Source organism: Solanum dulcamara, chromosome 1, assembly GCF_947179165.1.
Source record: "Solanum dulcamara chromosome 1, daSolDulc1.2, whole genome shotgun sequence".
Taxonomy (NCBI): Eukaryota; Viridiplantae; Streptophyta; class Magnoliopsida; order Solanales; family Solanaceae; genus Solanum; species Solanum dulcamara.
In genome coordinates, this window is record NC_077237.1 from 31,262,874 (window position 1) to 31,284,832 (window position 21,959).

At 35.7% G+C, this 21,959-nt stretch overlaps 1 protein-coding gene across 2 annotated transcripts in view; it reads right to left on the reverse strand.

The window, feature by feature from the left end:
- Positions 1 to 19,750, reverse strand: part of LOC129903540 (5'-3' exoribonuclease 4) — a 52,761-nt gene extending 33,011 nt beyond the window's left edge. Inside the window, exons 1-12 of one of the 2 annotated variants that reach the window (XM_055979099.1) lie at positions 19,449 to 19,750; positions 18,823 to 19,052; positions 12,587 to 12,689; positions 12,433 to 12,509; positions 12,169 to 12,360; positions 11,875 to 11,994; positions 11,598 to 11,660; positions 11,370 to 11,516; positions 11,108 to 11,272; positions 10,535 to 10,612; positions 8,726 to 8,812; positions 8,147 to 8,215 (exon numbers count right to left, since the gene is read on the reverse strand). In XM_055979099.1, coding sequence (XP_055835074.1) covers positions 8,147 to 8,215; positions 8,726 to 8,812; positions 10,535 to 10,612; positions 11,108 to 11,272; positions 11,370 to 11,516; positions 11,598 to 11,660; positions 11,875 to 11,994; positions 12,169 to 12,360; positions 12,433 to 12,509; positions 12,587 to 12,689; positions 18,823 to 19,014 — 1,293 coding nt within the window. In that variant the 5' untranslated portion in view covers positions 19,015 to 19,052; positions 19,449 to 19,750. The remainder of the gene's footprint in view (positions 1 to 8,146; positions 8,216 to 8,725; positions 8,813 to 10,534; positions 10,613 to 11,107; positions 11,273 to 11,369; positions 11,517 to 11,597; positions 11,661 to 11,874; positions 11,995 to 12,168; positions 12,361 to 12,432; positions 12,510 to 12,586; positions 12,690 to 18,822; positions 19,053 to 19,448) is intronic. The other variant, XM_055979096.1, reaches the window with a different exon arrangement.
- Positions 19,751 to 21,959: the final 2,209 nt, after the last annotated feature.

The following is a 21,959-nucleotide window of genomic DNA, read 5'->3' on the forward strand; positions in this document are numbered from 1 at the left end:
TCATTGACTCACTGTTAAAAAAAATCAGCAAGAAGTCCAATTTTTTTAATTAAAAAATCACTGTAGCAATATAATCAGTTAATTACTCTTATAAAATAGAGCAGAGAAACAGAGCAGGAAGAAAAAGAAGACGGAGAAGAAGAAATCAGCGCAGCAAACAGAGCAAAAAGACAGAAGAAAAAAATAACCCTAGGTTCATGGAAAAGCAGAAGAAACAAGATGAAGAAGAAGAAACAAGAAGAAGAAGAAGAAGAAAGATAGAGAAATTAACTGGAGGAGAAGAATGCCTGAAAACCCTAGTCTGCGATTCTTTTTTTCAGACCAGTAGTCAAACTAAACTGGATCTCTTGAAATAAAAGGTGCGGCTCTTTTTTTTCCAGCTTTCATCGACTTTTAAGACTTGAAAATAATTAAGCGACACTTCTTGTTCTTCGCCTCGCTTCATTGCTTCATCGCTTCAGCCTTTGAAACGACCGCTTCTCTTCACCTTCATCGCTTCTAGTCTGCGAAGCGTAACAGGCTCGCATCGCTTCGCTTCATCGCTCTCACTTTCCAGAACACTCCTGAGGAGACCACCAAATGATTGGGAGATTACAAGGCTGAGTGATTTTTCGAATCATTTACAGCAGTTCAGAGGGGCTAACACAGAGAGGGATAAATTGATGAAGGGAAGACAGACCAAAGGAAAGTCCACAGAGAAATCAGCATATTCAAGTTTGAATCAAGATTTCTTAAAAAGTAGCATGCTTTCTGTGGCTAGTTGCCAGAGATGCTTGTTTGACACAGGAATCTAAAGAGAAGAGGGATACAATTATGCTCTAAATGCTACTTATGTGAGAAGGAATCAGAGAACAACAATCACCATTTTGTGCATTGACTGAGATGTCATGGAAATTGTTTCTTGAAGGCCTAAAATGGGTCATGCCTACGGGCTAGGATATTTGAGGACTTATTGGGCTGCTGGAATTTCAATTGAGGAATTGTTAATCGGGATATGGTGGAAAAACATATTGGGGTGCATATGGTGGACTATTTGGAATGAAAGTGATAGCTCCATAGGCAAGGATGAAGCTATAGAAGCCCTAAGAAGACCATCATCAAGGTCTGAAGAAGTTGCAAGCCAAGGTTAGAAGGCTTCAATTGGAAATTAAGAAGATGCTTGTTGTGGAAGAAGAGCCCAAGAATTGTGTCGAAGATAAGGCTAAGTGCTACACATATATCATGGGCCAAGTCCAAGACCAAGAGGAGGAGGATTGGGGACCACCTGAAGCCCCAAAATGCGTCCAAATTGGTGTGTATTTTTGGTTCCGAAAGTGCCACTTCTTTCCTTATTTTGTTAGCTAGTGGTGGGAAGAAGTGTGATACTAATTTTAGTTGTTTTCCTACTATTTCTTTTAGTAAGTTTTTACATGTTTTCCTAGTTTTCTAATTAGTTTTTACTACTTTTTATTTCCATAAAAGGACTTGTTGTCCATAGTAGAGTAGGATTTGAATCCTAAAGTTACTAGGGGGAGTACACGTTTTTCACCCCTATATATAGGGGAGTTCTTTTGTATTTTCCAGACAACATTATAATTATTTTTTTGTTGACACACACAACATTATTAATATTATTGAGAGTTCTTTTCTTTACACTTTTGTGTATTGGTTACTTGAGATTTATCTTACAACCTTACGAAAAAGATTCCTCTAAGAGGTAAGATTAATTATATGCTTGATATCCATTGTTCTTACTCAATCAATTAAAGAAGGTAATTAGTCTTATACTAACAATTGTCTTTAATTATTCAATTAGGTGTCAAGATCACCTTTCATCTAAGTTCTTGAATTGAATCTGCTAGTAAACATGATTAGCCCTAATCAGCTAATTAGGTCTACTACAATCAATTAGGGTTCTTAGTCATTACTTTTGAGATTTGGGGATTTATTTCTCGAATTTCGCCTATCTTTAATTTCCTGTCTTTAATCTTCATATTTTCGCTTCCATATTATTGATTGTTCTATTCTTTAAAGTAAGTCGATTCTTATCAGGAAGGAACTCAAGATTTTTTGAAGGAATCATCACTTCCAGTCAAACTCTGAAGATAAATTGTCTACTTTGCTTTACTTTTGGTGTAAAGTGAATTTTGTAAATGACATAATAGAATCTTGGTAAAAAGAACAAGGATTTACTCTTGGGGATATTTTTGGTTTCTTTGTAAAAGTTGTAACGATGGTTTTAAGCACAACTTTTGTGCTGAATATTTTCATAAAAATGTTACCTTTCTCAAAAAAAAATGATGGGACTAGATGTTTGATTGAACTTTGAAGAGACAGAAGAAGTGACAAGAGCTATCCAATAAAACTTAATTTTATGAAGCACAACTATGGAGAGTCGGAAATAACAAGGAGTCAAAAATAAAGGCAACAATTATAATCTAAGGACATATCTGCAATGGTAAAGAAAAATAACTCTCCCAGGCACGCATCCCCAAAATCTCTCTCCTAATCTAGGAGGGTAGAACTCCCCTCCGGTGACCTCCTATCACCGGAAACCCTTCTCCTTCCTTTCTTTCTTTCTCTCCGACGTACTCCTTTTCCTTTCCTTTATTCCTATTTCTTATCAATGGAGGATGATATGATTTTCTTTGTAATGGGTTTCAAGTCTTACGATATAGCTAGAGATGTATCACGAACAGAGATGTGGTACGACTGGACTGAGAGAGGAAGAAATATGATGAGCAGAACAAGCTTTAGTCAGAAGTAGATGGAATGGATCTGCTCGATCCTTAAGGAGGCATCAAAGGTGAAAGGAAACGCAGTTAGAAGATGGAGAAGACAGGAGCATGTTTCACGTGTATTTTGTGCAAGAAATTTTAATAAGGGGAGATATATAAGTATTATCAGCATTCAAGGCAAAACAGAGGAGTATTAATTGTTCCAGAAATCTCAATCAATGCTGGTTGGTGGGACTTGGCCACCAAAATTTAAAAGTTCATTTATTACAAAGCTAATGAGACAGTCAATAAGAATTATAGGATGTTTGATAAAGAGATTTCATATGCAGAGACTGTCAGGAGGAGCAAATGGTCGTCAAGAGAGATCATTAGAGACAGTTATGCTCCAGATTTCTTTTTGTGAATTTGAGACAGAGACAATAAACCATCTTTTTTGCACTGTAGAGTGACTGAGAAACTATGGAAATTTTTCATTAACCTGATGAGTATTAGATGGACCATGCCTACGAATACTTAGAAGTTCTAGCATGTTGGAATAGAAATGGAAATTAGTCCGGACACAAGGAGAGATGGAAGATTGTCGCTGTCTGCATCTGGTGGACAATATGGGGGGAGAGAAATCAGAGATGTTATGAGAACAAGAGCATCACATTCCAAAGCATTAAAATGAACTATTTAGTGACCTTTTACTTTTGGTGTATCCATATTGTACCTAAGGATCCGGGGCACATCACCCTATTTTTAGATAGTTTATGAGGGAGATATGTGTTTAGATTCTTTTTGACATTCCCTCTATACTTTTGATGTAATTACTATAGGAGTTCACTATTGGTGTACTTCTTTGTTTATAATTCCAGTTAACTTTCTCAACAAAAAAAAAAAGGCAAGAAATTATTGGAACACCAAAACAAAGTAAAGGAGCATTAAAGATCATAGTTGTCCAATTCCATAACCTAAACGAATATATTTGGAGATCTTCAATAAGTAGATTTTTTTGTGCAACGAGTTCAAATCTAATAAATACACGGATGCTATGAGAGATAAAAAGATGGGCACATCCTAGGCCATGCTAGAATAAAGATATTATCATTTACTTGATAACTTTTAAAATTGACTAGGATTTATGCATTGGTAGCACACCTGATCTACTCCCTCTATGCATTTTACAAGACACCATTATTGTATGTGGAGTCCAACAACTTTTTTTTTTTGCTATAATTGTTTGGATGTTCCCTAATATTAGTAATTGTTCAAAAATTTAATCTACAATACGTTTTTTTGGTAAGTAAAATTTAATTACCAAGTAAACGTTAAAAAGCAGGAAAAATTATCAGGTATGGACATAAACTCCATCCTTGCTAAAGCTTAACAGTCATATCTAAACTAGCTACATATTATGGATACATGTTCAAATTATGTAATCTGGTAGCTATTCTAGGATATCTACTGCCTCTTCCGTGAATCTCTTGATGAGTTGAGCTCTACCTACATAAGATAAGAATTTAGTGGTCCATCTTGTAATCCTGCCTAGAATCTTCTCCAAAAGTGGTTTGCATTGGACTATGGATATCGTTTAAGTACTCAAAGGAACTCCCAGATATCTAAAAGGAAGCTCCACTTTAACAAATTGCAATTCCTCCAATATCTCTTCTTGTAGTTGTTGCTTAACTCCATCAAAATAGACACTACTGTTATCTATATTTGCAACCAGACCTGAAGACTTAGAAAATATCATAAAGCATTGGCATTTCACTGACTTGATATTTCCTCTGTAGAACATCAATAAATCATCAGCAAAGCTCAGTTGAACTATCCTCTAATTTTTGCATCTAGGATGTTAATGGTAAGCAGGATTTGCCTGCAAGCTCTTCAAAATTCTTGTCAAATAGTCCATAGCTAACACAAATAGATAGGGGGACATAGGATCCCCTTGTCTTACCCCTCTCCTTGCTTTAAATGGTGTTGTACTATGTCCATTGATCTGAATGAAATAAGTGACTGTTGTAACACACTGCATTATCCAGTGGATGACTTTAGTAGGCATTTTAAGCTCAACCAGTATCTGCTCCAAGAATGTCCATTCCAGAGAATCATATGTTTTTTTCATCTCAACCTTCACCATACATCTCTTAAAAATCCCCTATCTCCCATATCCTTTCACAATTTCATGACTCATTCTCCCTGGTACAAATGTTGATTGAGTAGAATCCACCAGTCTCCATGACCAGTTTAAACCTAGTCGTGATTACTTTAGATATAACTTTGTATATTGTTGAGCAACATGAGATTGGCATGCATTCACTAATTCTAGCTGGATTCTCCACCTTAGATATGAGTGTTACAGCAGTACAATTGATAGGCTGGTACATCTCACCAGTGTCAAAGAAAATTAAGACCGCATGTGTGATCTCCCTCCCACCACTGGCCATGCTCTTTTGAAAAACTCAACATTTAATCCATATTTCCCTGGAGTTTTTTGAGCACTGATACCCTGTAGAACCACTTCCACTTCTTTCCTTGTCACTGGAGCTGCTAGCTGAAGCTACTGAGCTCTATTTAGTATTCCACCCCTCCTCATTATATTGGTATCCATACTTGTAAGCAAGTAGTAGCCTGTCTAAGTAATCCCTAATAAAAATCGATTGCCTCCCTCTCAATAGCTTCCTGAGAGTGTACAGTGATGCCTGCAGTTGTAGTAAGACTAGCTATAGTATTCTGGGCTAATCTATTTTTCATATGACCAAAGAAGTATCCTGTATTAGCATCAACTAGATTCAGCCATCACACCCTGGACTTTTGCCTCATAGCACTTTCCTCAACCGAACTCCACCTCTCCAATTGCTGTCTCAATACCCTTTCTTGTCCCATTAGCATGCACCATATTATGGTCAATCATATCTGTTTGTATTTGTTAAAGTTGCTCTCTAATGTGCTGAATCTTATCCTTCACCCCTCTAAACTCAATATTATTCAGCACTGTTAAGTGCAGTTTTCACCTTTTGAGCTTCTACCAGACTGTCTTCATGTCTCCTTTAGTATGTCCTTGCCAAGCTTGCTTGACCAGTTGTAGGAATTTTGGATGATCTGCAATGCAATTAAAAAATCTGAAGGCTTTGTAAGTATTTTCTCAGAGGGGCATGATCAGACATCCCTGGTCTTAGAATATTATCCTCCATAGCTGGCATATGAATCATCCAACCAGCATTTACTATAGCCCTATCAATCCTACTACAAGTGTGTCCATTAGACCAAGTGTATGATCCCCCAACTGTTTTCAAATCATTCATCCCAGCATCTATCATAAAGTCATTGAAATCTTTCACTTCCATATCCTTCACTGGACTACCTTGTGGTCTATCTTCTGCTTGTAGTATTGCATTATAATCCCCCGTACACAGCATAGGTCCCTGAGTATTAGCAGCCAAGTCCCTCAGGTCCTCCCAAAGTTTCAGCCTATCATGAATTGTGTGTAGCCCATAAACTGCAACAAACATAAATTTCAGGACACTACTTTTGACTCTCACTCTAGCTTGTATGTATTGATCACACTTACTTCCCACAGCACATTCTACATACTGAAGATCCCATAGCACCCAGATCCTACCCTTAGCAGTGAACATAATTCTCCTCATATCTCCAACCTGAAATAATTTTTTGAATCACTTTATTTGCTATACCTTCCTTTACATTATGTTCTAATATAGCTATAATACTAACATTATTCTCCTTCATTAACAGTTTTAGCTCCTTCTTCTTATGAAGTTTATTGATTCCTCTATTGTTCCAAGTGACTAACTGCATAGTAAACTGGTAGGTAGTCCATCACCCACACTCTCCTTGTGCATATGCTGTCCATCTCCAACACCTGTACTACCATGCTCATACACATTCAGCGTATCACAGCCATTCTGCATCAGTACTGAGTGAGGAGTCTGTTGCTTAGCGGTAGCTTTGGCTGCCGATTTTGATGGCACTTGTTTCCATACTTCCTCTTGAGGTATTTCTGTTGGCTCCTTAGCCGCTTGTATCTCCACCTCCCGCTTTTTGCTTATATAATTCTTATGCAGCCATTTATTCACCCTTCTAGGTTGTGCTGGAGGTCTGATCCCTTCCTTCGCATGACATTTATGACCCACCTACATACATTTAGCACAATACTCCGGCAACCATTCATACTGCACTGCTTGCTCAAATACCCTGCCATTAGGATCCTCCACCTTCAACTTCTTAGGTAATTCTCTAGCAACATCCATTTCAATAAGAACTCGAGCAAAGGATATTCGATCTACTTTAGTAATACATTCATCTGCATATAGAGGAACACCAATCCCACTACTAATCCGACTTAATGAATTCATACTCCAGCAATTTAAAGGAAGATTGGGGAATTTCACCCAAATTGGCACTGTCAGCAGTAATTTGTTAAAATCAAATTCAGGGCTCCAAACCTTCACAATAATAGGCCGATTGCTCAACAGATGAGGTCCTGAGTAGAGTACCTCATTCCTACCATCCAAATTAGCAAATCGAACCAAGAAGTACCCATCATAATGGTAGCAGAGTATTCACTTGGAGAGCTATGTATCTTTCCACAGCAGCTATGGTAGGGGAATCCCCAACTACATATAGAATCAAGGCCTGTTTCCACTCCTCCATAGCCTTATCTACCTCCTCTTTGTTCAATACAACTACGTTCTCCCCATTCTTCATAATCGAAGCCACATAGCTGAGACCCATACTCTTAGCCGACAATCTGTTAGTATCAAAGAAATTATCCCATTTGTGCTTAGGTTCATCATTAAGCTCCAGTTTCCTCTGCGTAATTTGGGCATTACCCCAGCATTATCCCCTTCCTTGACATCTAGATCCTTCTTCGTTGCAGTACTGTGCTCCAAATTAATGGAGGCTGTTACTGTTCCATTGGTTTTAGGTGTCACCTCTTTAGCTAGAGGTGGCCACTGTTCCATAGGTAGCTTATCCTCCCGTGCAGTAACTTCCCCGAAATCGACACTGCTCGTCCTAGACTGTACTACCTCCGGTGTAACAATCTTCTTTATCTGTCGTCCCTGTGCCATTCTGGGATTTACTTCTTTACCTTATCCTGAAAATCAGAGAATGGACTGCCGGAAAATCAACAAAATTTTCCGCTAGCTCTGCAATCGATCGCTTTACTCTTATCGGTGCCGGTGAACGGTGGCGAAGAGAAAGAAAAAAATCTACAGTACTTTAATATAGCTATAAACATGTATAATCTTCACTTTTGGGAAAACCTGGAATTGATGTTCAACCCATAATTAGAAAGTGTGGAGCTCATTTGCTGGACTCCGTTATTCATTTAGGAACAAAGTACTGACATCCAAAATTGAATGGACACAGACTGTCACTTAATCACTTCAATAAACTTTTCTCTAGTATCAGAAACAAATCACCTTGTCTTCTGCCGGAGGATGTGGCTGAGCATTAACGTCATTTCTCGCCCTTTCATTATTTTCTATTGACTGCAATGAGAAAAAGAATCATAATAATATAAAATTACATATAATAACAATAATGAAACAACAAGAATGCCAACAACAACAACAATGATCAGGATAACAATGAAAATGATGACTAAAGCAGCCGTACATCATGTTAAACAATAATCATGCTTTTCTACCAAAGACACGACTTTTAGAGCCCAATAAAAAAACAAAGCAGACTACTGCAACAGAGAAACTTGGTAAAGTAACTCGTGTCACTTGCATGCAAGTACAATCCAAGATTCAGCATAAAGAAGGTGTGGGACTAGTAAGAAATCAGGAAAGCAACTCATAAAAACCCATCCGGATTTCTAATAAAAAGGAGCATAACTAAAATGGAAAAACAATATTTGATATGCCTGACAAATAAATATCTTATAGCACTATAAGCATGGTTGCAGAATCAGAAACAGGCTAAAAGTTTCTTCTTCATTGAATTTTATGTCATGGTCTGTGCCACAATTTTAAAAAAGGAATTGAAAAGATCACCTGCTGCATCCGAGCTCTCTTTTGGAAGATTTGATCTTCATAAACTGCTGCCGCCTGAATAAAATGTTCTACTCTATCCAAAAAAATCTGTGAATGGATGGTCATATTACTCAACCAAAATATAGGATTTCTCACCTTGTCAACCCAGAGAAACTAAACTTATCTAGATAAAGCGAAAAGGAAACACACTCTCAAAGCTAGTCGTGTATTGTATGATTACATAATAAAATCTTATATATATTAACTTTAATATTCAAGTAACCATGTCATATAAATGAAGCGAATTCCTGGAATCAAAGTGGTGAAATTTAGTAGGCGTTTGGACATGTGATTTCACCTCGTGATTTGAAATCATGAGATGAAATCAGAGTTGGGACATGCGATTTCACCTCATGATTTGAATTCATGAGATGAAATCCCAAATTCCCCAAAAAGCTTGATTTGAGAATTTTATACCATGATTTCACATTTTTCAAATACAAAAATTAACCCACAAATTTATATTTTGTAAAAAAAAAACCACAATTTTATATCTACCAACAATTTATTTCATATGTAAACCAAATTTATAGTTGATATCATTTCAATCACATGTCTCTTTAGTAAATATAATTTGTTTACACAGCTATCTCATTTCCGCCACATATCTCTTGAGAAATCCTTTACAAAAATGTTATTTTTGTTGGTAGATAAATATTATGTTGTACACTATCACAATGTTATATTAAAGAGTAGTACACTACAACTCATGTTCAATTTTACCTTTTTATTAAACTAAAGTTCGATCAATAAATGTTGTATTTTTTTCAAAATAACTTTATGATAGTGTATTATACTTTTGTTATGAACTTTTGCTTATTCGATAAGATTGTAGGAAGAATTGGGGGAACTTTGATAGTTTTCACAACTTATGGGAGTTTTATGTTTATGAGCAAAAAATACAACTTAAAAATCTAAATTGCATGTCCAAACAAAACTTCAACTTCATCTCATATGATTTCATATCATGATTTCATCTCACATGGTCAAACGGGCCCTTAGAAGCAGATGCAACATAAGAACTATCCGATATATTACCTGAGTTGTCCTGTAACGTCTTTTAGTTGTTTAACATACAATTCTTGATCCCAAAAAGAAATTAAAAAATTGAGAATGAAACAATTGATAAAAATAAATAAAAAATTGTTTTACATACAATAGCAGCATTGTCAAAGGTGCACTTAAAGCGTGCTTAAGCCCAGAAGCAAGATCGTGTTGAGCACGTCGCCTCACTTAATGTGCGCTTTAGTGTCGTCATCAACACGCAAGGCATACTTTTCATTGCCAATGAGCCTCTTTTGAAGAGGCGACACCAAACAATTGATATTTTACTTTATTGTAAAAAAAAAATCAATTTCTTTGTTCATATATTTGTCATGCGTGCTTACAATTATTAGACTTGGCTAATAGAGCATGTTCTTAAAACCATCATTACATGGACATTTCTTTTTCCCCGAAATTAACCCAAGTTTCTTTTTCCCCAGGCATCACTTTAACCAGTTAACCATGGACATTTCACAATGCAGATAATAAACATACTACAGATTATGCAAAGGGTGCGGACTCATGAAGAAAATAAAATGAACTAAATTTTCTGAAATAATCAAACTATCAGAAAGTACGTGCACTAGAAAAGTAGGTATAACAACAAAAAGTTCATCTAACTGAACAATGAAAACATCTATATTATACAAGCATGCTGCACTACATCACATATAACTTGAGCCTTGAGAGAAATTTGAAGTGTTGCATTGTAAGAAAGAAAATTACCTCACCCGCATCCGTAAGATAACCACCCATTGTTGTAAAGTCCCTTCTATATATGAACATCAGCAGATTGATGGCACCCTAGAAAAGTTTACAAGATAAAGGAAACATTAACCAAATAAGTAGAATGACCAGCAGCTGCATAGCAATTGGACAGAAGGAAGGAATAGCAGTTGTAATAATTCGACAGAAAAAGAATTTTCACATGCCCAAGATTCTTTAACAATCAGAGTACAATATCCATAAAGGGAAAGCTAATTATCACCAGAAATGTGACAATCAGAGTACAATATCCATATAGAGAAAGCTCATTATTACCAGAAACCAAATAAGTAGAATGACCAACAGCTGCATAGCAATTGGACAGAAGGAAGGAATAGCAGTTGTAATAATTCGACAGAAAAAGAATTTTCACATGCCCAAGATTCTTTAACAATCAGAGTACAATATCCATAAAGGGAAAGCTCATTATCACCAGAAATGTGACAATCAGAGTACAATATCCATATAGAGAAAGCTCATTATTACCAGAAACTTAACCTAGAAGAAAAGGCTTATATCAGGATAACTGCATACCTCTCGAATCTCCAGTGTTGGCATATGGGGAAGAAAATCATTTCCAACAAAAAAACACAAAAAAACAAAATCATCCACCACCCTTTCAAAGTCTATCTGAAATGGAGGATTGTAAATCTCCAAATCATATTGCAAATACTCTCGCAGTACCCAGATGTTGAGAAACTGCGAATGGTAAAAAGAGGTATCAACAAGATGGACCAAGTATTAGACGATATGATACTTCAAATCGGAAATTATAGAAGAGGCATCAATTTTTGACCTGATATTTCTTCTTGTGAATAGGTGTGTAATTCACAGCCATTCCATCTTTGCCATGGTTTCCATTTGTACCAGGACAACTAGCTGCAAGATGTCCAACCTGACCACAGGCAAAACACTTCTCCTGCTGACCTGGTGGAGTAATCACCTGAACAGAAGATCAGACTTTCAGTTTTTGAAGAATGAATTAATTTGAAAGCGCAGCCACTTGGTAGTAGTACCTACTGACCTCTCTCAATATTGAAAAATGGACTTCATGAGTAGCTAGAGACAGCATAATAAGATCCGCATCCTAAACAAAGTCAATTGGATAATTATGAAGAAATTAAGACGTCAGATGATCAAGACAAAATTAAAAAAAGGAGGCAACACTGGTTGAAAGCAAAATAGCAAGGATGAACCTAGATTCTGTCAAAAACATGTCAATTTCTTGTACCGAAAAAAAAATAAAAAGGATTAACAGAATTTAAGAAGATATCAACCAATAATGTAACACTTTCACTCACTAGACCATAGAGACAATGGCGGGTATTGGGGTTGAAGCCAGGAAGGTTACGTTGCAAGCGGATGTAGGACATAATTTTGTGTTCACCCTCGCCAGGAACATTGGCATCAGAAAGTATAACCTACAAATAATCACCCGATGCAGCCCAGTAAATAAGTTAGGAGAGACAGGATATCCTGAAAACCAGAATTGCATTTCTAAAAGAACCAGAAAGGATTACTCCACAGAAGGAATCCTCCGACTCTAAAAGATCATACTAAAGCAAGCTAACTTTAGTAGATTAAACAGGAACAACCTTGGTAAACCGCCAGCCAGCATTTTTATTCAACCTCGAGTGTATATAATATTGAAGAGCTACTGATAGTACTGCCATAAATGGAGTACCAGGAGTAATAACATTTGAATCAGATGTCTCAGGCTTTCCTGTAGGCACTAAAATAGCAGCCTCCATCTCAAACTCTTCTCTTAACCTTTTTTCTTCAGCTTCCTGTCATAAAAAATTGAATGAAATGCATACATTTACAATGTTAAACCACATGCATAAAAGGAAAAATTATACAGATTCAGCAGCATCTTTAGCAGCTCTGAAACGCCTGGTTCTCTGCTGATTCATCTTAGCTCTAGGAGCCACTCCATCTAAGAAATACATATTGAAGTTAAGACTTTAAAGATTGAAGTTGTAAAGATATGCGACATCAACGACCACAACGTACCAATAGCCATATAGAGGAGTTTTCTTGGACGCACTAATGAGAAAAGATGGTCAATATAGCCAAAAATTGATTTGAATACATCATCATACGTAGCTGGTGCAGGCTGCAAGGTGGAGAAAAAAATTTGATACAAAGGTAGTGCCCAACTAAAGTTAAAACAGTAGAGATATAGGGAGATATACATCGTAATTGGAACAAGAAATTATTTTTATTTTTATTTCTCAATCAAAAAAAAAAAGTAGTGAAGTCCAGATTTAAGGTAGTAATGACCAATCTATATAGTAATTTGATTGGACATCTTGCATTCTTTTCTTATTTCGGATGTAAGTTTGCCCATGTCAAGCATGAAATGACGTGATTCATCATCATCCAACACAACCTTAATTACATTCATCAAAAACTATTTTTGGATTAAGTACTTCATAGATCGCCGATATGTCAAAAGTTATTTGTTTACAGATACCACAGACAAATGACCAGGTAAATGCCTTAAATTCCTCCATCCTATTTTGAGTTTTACACAAATCAAGATAAGTTTCACTATAACATTGCTGCTGAATCTCATCTAAGATCCTGTCTTGTCTTACTTCAATTCCAAGAAATTCTTTGTTCCACTGTGAGCTTTCACATAAATCATTTACTTTAAGCTGCTTTGTCTACCCTGCAGACATTATTGGTTATATTTTATCTCATACAGTAGTGTATAGCATTAACTTGAATCCAGTTCACTTAAGCAGCTGATTAATGATTTGTCGTAGAATTACGACACATTTGATGTCTTTTAGATGAGTTTTTATTGACGTTTAGCTCGTTTTTATGTGTTTCTAATGTTAAAATGTTGAGTTGTACGTACTAGGAGGAAAATTGGTCAAAACAAGGAAAACAGAGCAAAGGACCCCATATTGGGCATGCTACAGACCATACATTTGACGTACAGGCCGTACATGCAACAGTAGACGAACCCAAAGCCTTGGAGTTGAAGTGTTAAAGTGCCGTTAAACTCCCTTACGGGCAGTATGCATCCAGAAGCTCAAAAATTAGAGAGGCTCAAGCACATTCGAAGATACGGACCGTATGTCAATCCACGATCCGTAAAATAAAAGACGACAACCCTGGGAAGACAAGCCACGACATAGCTCATGGACTGTATGTCAATTCCACGGTCCGTAAGTCATTGAGAAGGAACCCCACACTGGCAAAGAACATCTAGTCGACCATCTACAGTCGCCATCTATGGACCGTATGTCAAATTCACGAGCCATAGATGGATTTACGGTGGACTGTCTGGGACAAGTATCAAGCCATTTATGGAGGGCTGAAGATTTATGGACCGTATTTCTGTTTCACGGTCCATAAATGGTGCCGGCAGGTAATTCTGTCAAAATTTGATTCCGAGTTTGTGGTCCAATATAAATACTTTTGTAGTGTTTTTGTACAGTATCTTCCGCAGAATTGATAAAAATGAGTTAAGAGTATTGAGTATACTTTGTCTTGTTGTTTTTCAAGGAGAGAATACTAATTTTCTTGTGATTGTTCTCTTCATCATTGTTAAGAAAATTATGAATTCTTTATTACTTTGCGTTTATTTCAGAATTATGAGTAGTTAAATCTAATACTAAGTTTGTGAACCCAATATGGGTGTTGTGCTCATGGATTTTTTGAGCTAATACATGATTTGGGGGTTTCGATATTTGTTTACTTCTTGTTCTTAATTGTTGGTTAGTGGTTGCAAACATTAACATAGGCCAATTACCCTAACTTTACTTGGAAAAGTGAATTAGGATTTGGAAGAAGTAAATAGCAAGAACTCGAGGTGTTAACCCTCGTTTAATAAATTTGCTTAGGAATAAGTTGAATTTATGTGGCATAAACTGATCGTTCTTCATAATAACTCTTGTGTATTTGGGAAAATCATTTTTTTTTAACTTTGTATTATATCACAAGAGTACATGGGTTGTACTCAAACCTTACATACAAATACACTCCAAACTCCGTTACTCTATTTCTATATTGAGTCTAAAACATAAACTATAGAGGCAGCGTCTTTTGAGTATAAGTAATTACACCAAAAACTAAACAACAAAATGCAGTTTAGTTTAACTTCCTGCACAGTATTTTCTATGCCTTCAAAACACCTGAAATTCCTTTCTTTCCAGACTGCCCACCAAATTGAAGCAGGGATAATTCTCCATCTAATTTTGTCTTTTGCAAGGGAACTTGCCTCCTCCCAGCTATATACAGCCTCAGTAACTCTCCTAGGCATAGTCCAGGCTATGCCTTTAAGGCTCAAGAAAATCCTCCAAAGCTGCTGAGTATATTTGCGGTGTAGAAATATATGGTTTACAGTTTCTAAGGTTTCCCCACATAGGAAACACCTAGAGCATAAGGTTATCCCCCTTTTCATTACAATGCCCTCGGTCAGGGAAGCTTCCACATCTCATTATACGGCGATAACTACTCAAAGTGGTAAGTTGCTCCAACAAGAGAGTGAAACAGGGGCCAAAGCTGAAGCTACTGTAGTATAGGACGATGCACAGGTTAAGAACATCGGTAGTTGCTGAAAAATAGGTTGTTGTGATGAAGGTAAAGGCTCGAGATGTGAGCAATGAGAAAGCTGAGGAAAAGGTGATAGAGGCTCTAAACCCTCTACCACCGATTCTGAAACCCTCTCCCCCATTTCCCTCAGAGATAGATCAAGAAGGCAAATGAAGCCAAGTTCGAAAAGTATATTTTGATATTCTGAAGCAATCCCTGAATATTCCATTCATTGGATGTCTTTCCACAAAATGCTAGGTTTTACAAAGTACCTTAAGGATTTGATGGCCAAGAGGAAAGCTGTGAAAAATGAAGTGGTAAGTGTCACTCACCGATCAGTTCTATTATCTCAGCTGGTACAGTACAGAAGAAGGAATATCCTATTTTGCACCCTTTCCTCCTTTGACACACGTAATGATAATGAGGTGTAAAAGCCTATGTGGGGGTACGCTGCGAAATCGGTGATAACTGGGGTTCTAAATCTAAGTTGGGGGAGGATAGTAGTTGTGTCTAGACCATGACCTGGTGTGGTAGAAAAAAATGCATATAGATAGAAAGTGTAGAAATGAAACTGAAAAAGAATTTTAAAAAAAGAGTAGAAAAGTAACAGAAAAATACCGTACCAGGGTTGTAGAAAGCAAAAAGAAAGGGGAAAAAAAGAAGTAGCAAAAGAAGGTTGGGGAATATGATATAGCGTTCAAGGAGCGCATAGTCACTAATATCCAAATATATATCCAATACATCCCCAACCCTACATTACAAGCTTAGAAAAGTCTTTATGTGATCTCAACCGAACAATCCAAAATAGTGGCATCCAAAAATAAGGACAAGCCTATGGCATTTGCATCTGTGGCATGGAAAATCCTTTGAGTGTGAGCGTTTTCTCTTCCCTTTAGTCTCTTGTCCCATTTGTTCATTGTGTATATGTGTGTTGTTCTAGGAACTTCTTTTGTCTTTTGAGGGCACGTTGAGTTATCTCATGAAATTGTCTCACTGAATTCATGAAATCTGTCTTCAGTCTCCCAAAAGTTTTGAAAAAAGCTCATAGGAAAACCATCTAGTCTAGGGACACATTGTAGGGTTGTTCAAAATCGAATTAAAATCAATAACTTGAACTGAAAAAAAAGTTACTGGCTTATTGGTAATAGGTTATTGGTTTAGCAGTTTCGGTAACGGTTTTAATTTTTTTTATATCGGGTTGTCAGTTTTTAATGGTTTGAGGTTTATTCTTAACTGGTTAACTAGTAACCTGATAGTAAATTAATAAATTATATTTACACCATTCGGTATATAAAGGCATGGTTTAGTTTCATACTTTCATTTTTTACTGTCTCAAACTCTCAGCTATTCTACAAAGTCCAATGATTTTTTTGTGTTAAATCTAAGCAGTTAAACTAATAACTGAACCGATAACAATCAAAAACCGATATACCCATATCTTCATGGTATTATAACGGTTTAGAATATGTATAAACCGATAGCCAAGAAGTCAAACCGATATACTTCAAAATTGAAATGACCGATACACAGCCCTAGCTCATTGGCACATGATTTTATGCAATTCAAAACTTCTTATTCATCAAACTATCTCTGCAACCATTCCTTTTCCTCTTGTGTGATGCTTCCCACCCCATGTACACTAAAAACAGGCCTCCACTGTTTTGTTTCTCTATAAAGATTTTGGTAGTCATTGATTATAATTCCTTTCACTGCTTCTAGATTTGCTACTGCAACCCCTTCCACCACCAGCTTGTCGATAGTGTTAAATCTTTTGTGGGTTGTAGTAATCCTATGAAAGCACTTAGTATTTTATCTCCATGTTTGAGCCAAGGCACTCTGGATCTGTGCCTCCAAGTTAATTCCTCATTTTTTGGGACATCTACAAACTCCATGGAAAGATGTAGTTTTTGGAGTAACTCATCCTCTAATCTCAAGTCCTGAGTCTTTTAATCTGATAATTGATGTAGACTCTGTTTGGATTGGCTTTTGATTTTTGACTTAGCCAAAAGTCATAAGTTAGAAACTCTGACTTGTGACTTTTGGCCTATTTTTATCATTTTAACTTAAAAGCAAGTGCTTATAAGCACTTTTTTTAGTTTACCCAAACACTCCAAACATGCTTAAAAGTTCTTTTAGCTTAAAAGCACTTCAAATAAGTCAATCCAAATAGGCTCTTACATTTCCTCCTTCCTCTGGCTCCAATTGTTTTTATACTCTAGTTTCCATTCCTTTAGCTTCCACTTGAGCATTCTCAGCTTGGAAGCTAGGACATAAGAGCAGGTACCAGTTATATTGAAATATGCCCACCATTCTTTAACTTTATCTGAGAATTCTTCCACCCTAAACCACCATTGTTCAAACTTGAAGTAAGACTTCCTCAAATTTAAATCGCCAAATTCAAGTATATGGATTGTGGTATGAACCTATTCTGGGAAAGAGGCACTGTTTAATCTGGGTGAAGGTATCATCCCATTGGGAAGAGAATAAGAACATATCAATTTTGGAGGCTGACATGGGATTGTCCCCTCTTCTCTGTGTAAAGGACCACCCAAATAAAGGAGGGTCAATGAACTCCATCTCATTGATCCGCTCAGAGAAATTCAATCATTGTCCTTGTAATTAATAATGTGCCTTCTGATCTTTCATTTGGATATCTTGTGGCCTTGAAATCCCCACAAGCTACCCAAGGCCCACTGCACTCTTCTTTGATGTTGATGAATTCTTGCCAAAGTTCTCTTCTAATAATTAGATCACAAGAGGCACACAACTGAAAGAAACCTGGTGAATGCCTGATTAATGCCTTCAAACTTGCAGGCTGCCATTTGGTTTGTTGTTGTCACCAGTTCTCCTTTCCACACCCTCATATCCCACATTACTACAATACCATCACTTCTGCCTATAGCATGAAATTCCCCCATCCATCTATTTTTCCTTAATTGTTTGAATACATTCACCTATGTTCCTGCCAGTTTTGGTGGATGTCTCCACCAGAACATAAATATCAGCCCCCATTGTTGAAATAGTCTCCTGACTACCCCCTTTTTATCTTCCCCATTCCCACCCACCCACCCACCTTACATTCCAAGAAAATATTTTGACTTTCAGCTAGAAAATTTCCACCTTAAAGAATGATTGTGTACTTAAAGTGAGCCAGTGAGGTCCTTTGAATTTTAGTGACATTTGCCAATAATCTTCCAATTAAAATGAAAGTCCTCTAAAAGGAAAGAGGAACAAGAAGGTCCTTTTGTTATTTCTCCTATCCTAAACCCTACATACTTAGGCAGGAGAAAAGAATATTAAACCTGGATGACAGTTTCCTGGTCCAAAATTTCCTCAATTAAAAGATCTTAATTAGTTGTGAAAAGTACAGCACAAGGAGAGTGCTCTTGTAATGACAGGCATAGTTGTCCAAATAACATTCTTTTCTAGCTTAGTCATAGCTTCTAATGTAGATCCTATGACTAATATTATAATATAGAAACTCATTATCCTCCATTAGAAGTTATGACTAAGTTAAATAAATTACAGTCAGACAAGAATAACATTCTTTTAACATAGAAAAGCTATATAAGTCAAACTATTTTCCAAACAACTGTAAAAAACAAATTCTCACATGCATTGTGCATGAGCGTAAAAGAATTAGGTATATCAAATACCAAATAAATTCATAGGAGAACTTTCAAAAAGAAAGACTTGTTCACCTTTCCCTCGGGATGAAAACAAGGATGAATGATACCATTCATGTCCAAGTACAAGTTATCAAATTCCATGCCATTAGGGTTTGGCTTTGAAACATCCACCGGAAGATCCTCTTTAGGTTCTTCCTCTACCATGTCCACAATCGAGAGTGGGTATCGATCAGCCAACCACCTATAAAATGCTGGTACTCCCATTTTGTCTGATTAGCTCAACTCCAGTCAATTTAAACTACCTGCTTACCAATATTGAACAGAAACACCAAAATTTGATCAAGAAGTTGGCATTTTTCTGGTCAACTTTGAATTTTTCATGTCAATGAATAGCTATGCTAACCAACCTTTTTATCTATATAACAGGTTGCAGAAATCAAAAATCTTTTACTGATTGAATAGATACATAGAATTAGTCAAAAGGTTAGATTTTTGTTAATGCTTCAGAAAAAACACACACGTACAAGAAACATAGAGCTAACTCTTCTTCTGGAAAAAACGATAGCAATCACCCATATTTTCCAACTTGTAATAAGAAGAGAAAAATTAAAAATAAATAAGCATGGAAAATATAGGCTTTAAAAATGAAAAGAAACAGAGAAAACCACAAGAATTTAAGAAACAAAAACTAAACGTACCTGAAGGGGTTTTAGAACTTCAAAAGTTGAGAAATTCTTCTCAATACACAATTCACCTCAAAAACGGATCAATCATGACAAAACTAGGGTCATAAAAAAGCGATTTGAGAAGAGACAGAGAGGGAAAAGTGAGATCAATTTCTAATAGCTCAACAAATCGCCATAGAAGCTATGAATCATTTGGATTTTCCTCTCCTGTTCTCTTCTCCGCATGTAACTACTTTTTCCCTTCTCTTCTTTTCTTTAACTTCCCCCTTTTTCTTCGGGGAAAATTAAGCTCTATGCCTATAAACATACATTTATGATTTAACACATATTTGATGTTTTACTAGTTAAAGTGGGTTGTTTTCGTAGGAGGAACATCTTTTTCCTAAAAAGTCGTCACATAATTAGTGAAGGCCCAAGTATACCTATAAAAAAATGTATGGATCATTTGGTAGAGTGAATTATTAGAATTAATGTGTGCATTAATTAAGTGTATCAGTATTACTTTATTTAGTACGCTTTTCATATTCTGTATAACACGTTGTTGTATATTAAAGTGTGTATTATTATTATCATAAATTTCTAGGTATTAATAATGTAAAGGGATTTAATGCATGTATTAGCATGATTAAAAACTTAATTATCTCTCAAAATCCTTTTTACATCTTTTCCACCATAATTGTTGAGGATATTTTTATAAATAAATATTTTTATGCAATGCATGTTATTTTTAATACACTAAACCAAATAATGCATAAAAAATATTATATCTATAATTAATGCAAGTATAATTAATACAAGCATTACTAATGCATTCTATTTAGCATTATTTTTATACATTCTACCAAACGAGTCCTAGATGTTTTACATCTATGTATCACGTTAATTAATAACTAGTATAGTACCTACGCAATGTGCGGACAATATTAAATTAAATTATAATTGGGATTGTATTTGCTTAATGTGTTAGATCATATTAAATCATCAAATACCTAACTATTATCTTATTTTGCAATACAATATATCTAATAAAAAAAATTGAAGAACAACATCAAATAACTTTTCGATGTTCTCCAAATATCATAATTAGATACAAACAATTTGAAAGTATAAAATGATTAAAAAATAAAGATACTATAATTTAAAGAATATTTGAAAATCTCTCAAAATAAGTTCTTCTATATTATCTTAATATTTGCTTGTTCTTTTCATGAATTCAATATTTCTTTTTTTAGAAGAATATATGTTTTTATTTTTAACTAAGCAAAAAATCTTTAGTGAGAATTTACTTTTTGTTTGTGCTTAAGGTTATCAGAAATTTTATCCCATAAAAATAGATAGAGATGAGGTAATTATTAAAATTTGAATTTTAAAACTGTAAATAAGAAGTCAATAACTAAGATTTATAAATTCTAACGTTTATAAGAACTCAAATTAAATTAAAGAGAAAATAGCGATTTTAGTCCTTGTGTTATTGCATAATTTCAGTTTTAGTCCATGTGTTATTTGACTAGGCACATTTAACCTTCAATTATTTGAATTGTACAATTTTGGTCCTTGGAGTTAACAAAAGTTAATTATTTAATAAAATGATTATTTTGAAATATATAAAATAAAATAAATTGAAGGATTGGTGATTCTAAATGCTTGAAAAATTATGTGGATAAAATATTAAATTAAATAAAAATTAAATGTTATTTTTTTAAAGAGTGAAAGTTGTTAAGACACCATTGTAAGACCCTGGAAGTTGGAAAGACAGAAAACGAGGAACGAAAGATTAATTTCCTGAAAAAAGTGCAGTTTTAGGCACCAGGTGATGACCCCGAAGGCCATCATAGGCCGTATGCCTCACCACGGCTCGTGGTGTGGATCCGTGGTGGGGATTTAGTACCGAGTGGACTTTGAGGTGGGGGCTCAACCTAAGCCCTAGTAGCAACCTCTAGTCTCTTAAACTACGTTGTCACCGTAGGTTTACCAATATGGCCTAGCTAGTGGATCCATATATATCACATGATGATATTAATTGAACGGAGCTTACCTTGGCAAGTAGTCTCCCCCCTTCTCGATGTGGGGATCATTAGATTCCATGTAATAGCTCACATGGTCTTAATGTCGGTTACGGTTATCTCCCACATATGTAAGTACTTATGATGATTATGATGTTTTGATGCATTGACCAATGAGATAAATGTTTTAATATTTTTATGACTTTACTCATGTTTTAATGATTTTGGTCTTGCATCCTATGATTCATATTGCCTATATCCTATGTTTATTGTTCATGTATTTTCTCACATACTTAAGGCATTTCATTTACTAACACATATTTTTTGCCTAAATTGTATCATAATGTAGGGCCCGGCATAATGTTCATCCTCCTCCCATTCGTGGCTAGAGCTAACACTTTTGTATTGTTGGTGAGTATTCATGTTCCAGGATGGGGCATTTCATTTCGTATGAGTTTATTACTTCTTTTATCTTTCATATTGGGTGAGTTAGGAGATTGTCTTATGTCCCCATCTAGAC